At 46.0% G+C, this 7,137-nt stretch overlaps 1 protein-coding gene across 2 annotated transcripts in view; it reads right to left on the bottom strand.

The window, feature by feature from the left end:
* The window catches only part of UBE3D (ubiquitin protein ligase E3D), a 168,164-nt gene extending 164,614 nt beyond the window's left edge, over window positions 1-3,550 (bottom strand). For both annotated transcript variants that reach the window (XM_019537673.1, XM_019537674.1), the window contains exons 1-2: window positions 3,461-3,550; window positions 1,119-1,315 (exon numbers count right to left, since the gene is read on the bottom strand). In XM_019537673.1, coding sequence (XP_019393218.1) covers window positions 1,119-1,315; window positions 3,461-3,522 — 259 coding nt within the window. In that variant the 5' untranslated portion in view covers window positions 3,523-3,550. The remainder of the gene's footprint in view (window positions 1-1,118; window positions 1,316-3,460) is intronic.
* Between the last annotated feature and the right edge of the window lie 3,587 nt (window positions 3,551-7,137).

Here is a 7,137-nt window from a genome sequence, read left to right on the forward strand (position 1 = left end):
GCCTCAGACAAACCATTTGCAGTTCCGTCACACTCTCTACCCTGGCTGTGCAGCACCTGCCCCTGCCCCAGCCCCAGCCCCACTTCCTCCCTCATCATAGGGGTTTCAATCTGCCCCTTAAAAACAAGAAAAAAAATATAAACAGGTACATGAGCTGAAACTTTGAGACAAAAGGGGTACACTTGTTAAAAAAGGTTGAAAACCCCTGAATTACAGGATAGCAGTGATCTCGATAGTAGTACAAGATATAGCAGATGCTATTAGTTCCTAGTTGAAAAATCATATAATGATATATATCTAGTGTAGTCACATCATCCTATTTTGTGCCTTCCCAAATGTATCTCATGTTTGAAAGTTCAATGTTTTAAGCTATCAAATAAAGACTTAAACAGACTCTTATTAAGTAGAAAGGGATGGAAACAAGCAGCCAGTCTAGCATCCCTAACTTTACAAGGTTTGCAACATTTGGAATCCTCTTCCACACCATTAGAAAACAAAATACAGGGATCTGTTTTACTGTCGTGAAAGTGTCAGAGGTAAGTAACACTTAAAGCTTGCAGAATTAACCGTGGGGACATTGAATTCTGCAAATCAGTACAGCAAAGGACAGCAATACAACTCTTCCTTAAGGATGGTTCTGAACATCCCATCCTTCATCCAAACACCTGGACCACATGAAATTTTGATACTGAATTTTTGACTACAAACTACTAAGTGGGAACAACTCCCAAACTGCCAAATCACCCTAAGTGTCTTTATTAGGAAAGAGCCGTGAATATAGCAAAACAATTCTCAAAGTCTTTAAATAAAATATTTTCCTGAAATGACATGCTTTCTCTTTTATTACATGGATTTTGTACTTTACCTAGCAAAGTTGGAGACATTTGTTTTAAAAGCACATTAGAAAGGTATTTTAATTCCAAGTTCAAGACTAATAGAGAACATAAAAAATGGTTCTGTATAAGATGAAGTTCAATTGACTTATTTACTGCAGACAGTAAACCTTCAACACATGTCTTTCATGTAACATGTAGAGTTTCAGCTTATCTCTTTACCAGAGCAGCTCTCTTTACAAGTGCCAAAGCAAAGCAATAAATAAATAAATAAGTTACACTTACTTGCATTTGAATCTGCTTCGACCTGCAGTCTTACATGTAAGCCATCCCCAGCTACATATTGTATACCTCGGCAATAGGAAGGAACAATCCTGACCTCTGCAGGCAGGTTGATTGTTGTGCAGGCTTGACAGCTTTTTATCTTTAAGGATGATGGAGTCACTGAAATATCCAAAGGCAAGCTTCTTGCATTGGGCTCACTAGAGATGTAAAATATTTATATATATAAAATTAGGAAAGAAGTTTTATAATGAGGCATATATAATGTCTATTTGCTCATATAAACTCAAAGTTGGAATGCTTCTGACTTTTATTCAAATGTAATTTAGGCTCAGGTAAGGTTTGCTGAACTCCAAATTAAGAAATATACATGGCTGTAAAACAAGCTGCAAACTACGCTACAATACGTTCATTTATTACAAAAGATGACAGTAATTTACCAAGTTTCCTCTAACTCAAAGTCAGTGTGTAAAATAAAGCCTAAGGAAAAACAAACTTTCCATTTCTGCTAAAAAAAAAACAGTCTCAGATAATAATCAAAAGTACATACAGGTAAGAATATAGCATCCAAGTGTTAAAAAGAGAGCAAATGATAAATGTAGGGTCAGTTTGGAGATCTTTTTAAATTATTTAAATCTCATACCCATTTAAAATGTCATCAAATTCCCAACAAATCAAATAGATACAGAATTGGGGCCAGAGTATCTGACATTAAATTCCTTATGCACATAACATGACTGCTGAGGTTTCAAATTAAATTAAAAGTGGAAGGGGCAGCAGAGCAGTTCTTAAAATGAACACCTGCTTGCTCTTAGGTGGGGGGGGTATCAAAGATACAGCCTGGGGCCTGTCATCTGGCTCCTGGTGATGACCTTGGGTGTCAAAATAGACCCAAAGACCACATGCAGTGCCTCCCCAGCTGGTCCCACGCTGCACACAGCACCCATTCCAGGACCTGTGTGACACATGGTGCCTGCCGGTGGGCATCATGTGAGGTACATGTCCTGAAGCAGGTGAGGTGGGCGCTGTCACACACACAGCATGTCCCAAAGCAGGCAGAGTGGGTGGCAGATCCAGCATCCAAGGTGTGGAGGTGCACAGGCCCAATTCAGCCTGTAGATGGGGTCCATACCACTCATTTGGGGCACAGGGGCCAGACGAGTTCAACAGCCCTGTCTCTGGGCAGTCCACCAGAATGCTGGTGAATGGGATGGAAACAACACTTTACACATGGAAACAAAGGCTTGGCAAAGGTTGCCAATAAAGCACTAATCCTTCCACACCTAGGTTTGCCAAGCCTTTGAAATACGGAAGGGGATGGATTATAAAACCTTTGCAACAAGCATGGGAGTACTGGGTCTTTTCCCACCCATATTTCATGCTCACTACGTTAGCAGCAGACTCTGCCAACTTCTGCAAAGTGCTGATGTTCACAGGCCCTCAGAGAGGAGGCTGAAGCCGTGGGCATTCCCTAGAAGCCCTCTCCTCTCCATACTGCAAGGCTAGCCAAAGGATGTCCCCGCTGCTATGCCTATTTACCTTCACCCATGCCTGCTCTCTGACAGCTCTCAAGGGCACCTGCTCTCTGGTCTACAAGATCAGGGCCTGAGTGTTGCAGGTGGGTTAGGGACTCCTATTTGGATTTAGGTTACAATTGTATGGGATCACAGAATCATAGAAAATGAGGGTTGAAAGGGACCTTGGGACGTCATCTAATCCAGCCCCCAGCTCACAGCAGGGCCATCCCCAACTAGATCATCCCAGCCAGAGCTTTGTCCAGCTGCACCTTAAAACCCTCCAAGGATGGAGAGATTCCACCACTTCTCCAGGGCACCGATTCCAGTGCTGTCACCCTCCCAGTGAGACAGTTTTTCCTAATATCCAAGTGAACCCTCCCCAGCTGCGACCTGAGCCCATTGCTTCTTGTTCTGTCACCTTTACCACTGAGAACAGTCCAGCTACATCCCCTTCCTAACCCGCTTCAGGTAGTTAAAGGCTAGTATCAATTCCACCCCTGCCCCAGTCTTCTCTTCTCCAGACTAAATAAACCCGGTTCCCTACGGTGTATTTATGGGATGGTTTGGATAGGGCTGATCCGGCCTCGCAGATGCCTCCGGAGGTCCCAGCCAGCCCCGCTTCTCCGTGACCCTAGAGGCGCGGCGAGCAGCAGCCCGGGAAGCGCTGCCCCAGCGGGAAGCAGACGGCGGGACTACAGAGCCCAGCCCCCTCCGCGAGGCTCCCCGCGCTGGAAGCAGCAGGAGCCCGGCGTGCGCTCCCACAGCCGCCGCTAGGGGGAGGCGAGAAGCCGGGCTGGAGCCGCCCCTGCCCCCCTGCGCCCGCTGTACCGCACGATCAGCAGCCCGCCCTGCAGCCGCCGCCGGATCTCCAGGAGCATCCCGGCCTCCATGCGGCGCAGCCCGGAGCCCCGCGCCCACGTGGGGAGCGGCCCGCCCAGGAAGGCCCGGCAGGCGCTCGCGCGCGGCCTCCCTCTGCAGCGCCTCTGCCGTTGCAGTGCCCCTGACACGGGGTGCCTGGTGCGGCCTCTGCTCCGACCTCCCCTCCAACCCAGAGACCAGAGCCGCTCACCCCGGGAAGCAAGTGCACGTGCAGCTCCGGTCCTGCGGAGCGGCCTCACTCGGGAGCCGGCGCTGCTCTCTGCAGCCACCTCCCCGAGTCTGGTGGCCTAACCCGGAGTGAGCCAGTTCCTGCTGCCAGCCTGCTCGCCTGGCACCGGCTGTTAGAGAGGGGCCTTCTGATTTTACAGCTTTAAAACGTCTTATTTGAAGGGGGTTGTTAATAGCAGTTCAGTGCTTGGTTCCAGAGTGGCTTGAAAACACAAACCACAAGGTTCAAAAGATAGAAAGCAATTATAGGCTTAAAAAAAAAAAAAACTGCCATGATTTTTTGAGGCCCTGTGACTTACAGCTTTTGGATCCCTGCAGCTGAGAATCCTGCTTTTTGGGCTGGCATAAAATGCACTTTAAGTCAAATGTGTAGGCTAGAATATTGCAGGCAGGAGTTTAGTTGAGTTGGATCAGCAAGCAGGCCTTTGTGCTTTTGTAACAGACACAATAATTTGATGATATAGACCAGTGGTGATCTACTTGTTTCCCTAGTTGGTCTGTGGGCCAGATCCAGCCAGTGGTCCCAATCCAGCACCCAAGGCAGGTGCAGTAGGCACCATTCAGTGCAGTTGAGGGGGGGGCCCAACCTGCCAGGGGACAGGATCTTTTTGACCTGGCATCCCAGGAGAAAGAAAAGGAGCATGGCTTCACCTTGTGGAGGGAAAGGGGCTGTGGCCTGGCCCAACAGGCAGGGAAGAGGTGTGGCCCAGCCCAGGTAGGCTGCAGGAGAGGAGACATGGCCCAACCCCTCAGTGGAGAGGGTCACAGCCTGACCCAGCCTCCGTCACCCACATAGGGCTTGAGATTTGGGAATTTGGCAGGGACGATACCACTCTCCTGCCTGCAAATTTCCTCCACAGGCTAAATAAAATGTCCCCTCAAATAAACTATATTTTTAAACACTCCTATTACACCTATTATTCTCAATCATTTTTATAAAAATAATAGCAATTACTAAGTTTATACAGTGTCTTTTAGCCCTGGCAGCTTTACAGACAAATGTACAAGCCTGAGCCACCGCTCAGCAAAATGCTCCATACAAGCAGACTGTCCTAGCCACGTAGACTGTCCTAGGGGGGTAAGGGGTCTTCTCTGTGGTTCACATTGCTGCATAGAAACTTTAGCCCCTGATCTCACAGCTTCATCCATGAGTGCTCAAAGTTGTGTATACACAGGATTGCATTCTTATACATTTAGAAATAATGTAATCTGTCACTGAATCCTGCCATTTCTGACAACACATGCAGACACTGCAGAATATTTCATATACAGGAAGATTTGAATTAAAGTAGTTCCTTACCTAGAAAGAAATTAAGCCTTCTTACGTAGGTCTGTAAGGATTTAACTGGTCTACCTGGAGCTACATGCAAACCAGGGCCCAAGGATTTGTTAGGCCCCATCTACACATTACATTTAAGATGTGATTAACCAGTTAATTACGTCTTAAGTTGTGACCCAGCTTCAGATTCAGTCAGTGAATTAACAGCACGATAAAACTAGAAATAAGCCACAAAGTTGTTCCACTATAAAATGTGTAAAACCTTTGTGGCTTGTTCTTATCATGCCATTAATTGAACATCTGGCCAGGTGCTCTCCTTTGGCTGGGAACCCCATCAGAGATACTTAAAGAGTTAAATAGATTCAAGTAAGTATTGCACTGCAGGCCATTTTTTTCAGCCCTGGAATTATTCTTATAGTTCTTTTCAGCTCCGTCTAGTTCTTCTGTATTGTTTTTAAAAACATTGACACCAGAACTTTATGCAATATTCATATTAATGTGCAGCATCAATACTTCTTCATTTAAGGTAAAAGCATTATCCTACATAAGTGGGAACAAGTCTTATGGGAAGGTGGGCCACAAATTACACACAGTTAATACACACATCCACAATATGTATGCATTTTCCCAAACACATGCTCACACATAAAGTGAATTTAAGCATAAAGTGCAAGAGAGTTGATAGATAGTAAGACCAAAGCTTATAAAACAAAAATAGGGGTCTATTTTTCTTTCTTAGGGTACAAATAATGGACAATCCAAATGTAAAAATGAAAATCTTCACCACTTAATAATGGAAGGAAAAAATCTCACATAATCAATGGATTCCTGGTGCAGAATCTTCAAGAAAAACACCAAACACTGTGATAAAACAGCAAGAGACAACCACACAGAATGCAATAAAATCAACTTCTTGTATGTTGGGGGTGGGGAAACCACCCCTCCCCACCAACAAATAATTAGAAATGTTCTTGAGTTTGGGTATGTATCAGGGATCCAGAAGCTTCTGTAACTTTAAGGAGAGAAATGTCAACAACTGAGGCCCACTGACAGAAGCAGGCAACTGAACTGGGGCCACCTACAAAAAAAAAGATGTATAGGGAGCTAAAGGGCTGCAAATAACTACCTGGTAGCTAGCTGTAGAGCAATAGGCCAGGGCTCCAGATAGGAAGAGAATAACAACTGCAGCAGCCAGGAGAATGCTAGCAAATTCCTCATTAAGCCTAAGAGCACAACTTTCACTCCTCAGGGAAACACCTGACCAGAAGAGCTCATGGAATATAAGCTTGAGTCTCTGATGTAGAAGGACTAGTAATGCTTTGAACTCCATGAAGGGAAGAGTTCCTGCTAGTCTAAGCTTGCAAGGAGCAGAAACTACAAATCAGGTCCAATATGCCCAGGGACTAAGAGAGCTTGTGTGGGGGGAGGTAGCTTTGATAGTAGTATGATAGCTTAGAGGGGCCTTAGGATGCTTTAATTTGAAGCAGTTTGCCTACCTTTGTTCTCTAGTTCAAACTGGAGTGGTTGTAGGGTTGGTTAGGCCATATAGTTTCCCAAGAGGTACTTCAGGTTCTGAGCTCTACTGAGGCCATGAAGGCCCAAGTCTGTCTAAGAAGGAAACTGGGGCAGGCTGAGGCCCTATGCTAGGAGTCAACAGCTAGAACAACTAGTGAGCTAAAGCCAAGAGGGCTAAAGCCTGTAGACTGGGTGGGCAATTATTTTGGGCAGAGGGCTGCTTACTGAGTTTTGGCAAGCCACTGAGGGCCACGTGACAGGTAGCCAGGAGCAGATAAGTATTAATTTTCTAAATTTTTTAAGGTCCCTGCGGACTGAATAGAATGGCCTAGTATGCCATATCCTGCCTGTGGACCACGTTTTGCCCACCCCTGCTGTGGGTCTTGCTCTTCACCAGCCTCCAGAAGACATGGGAGTGGCTATAGGGAGGCTGGAAGCCATGGTTAATACTCTTAAGGTAGTTCAATGCCTGAAGGCAAGACTGGTCAGAGAAGGGAAGGAAGAGGGTGTAGGAAAGCCTTCAAAGGATGGAGGACGGGATTCACCTCCAAGGAGGATTACTCCGCGCTGGTCCGGTCCTGCAGGGAGCAAACCAGGAAAGCCA

Source organism: Crocodylus porosus, unplaced genomic scaffold (genome assembly GCF_001723895.1).
Source record: "Crocodylus porosus isolate Cpor-Errol unplaced genomic scaffold, CroPor_comp1, whole genome shotgun sequence".
Classification (NCBI taxonomy): domain Eukaryota; kingdom Metazoa; phylum Chordata; order Crocodylia; family Crocodylidae; genus Crocodylus; species Crocodylus porosus.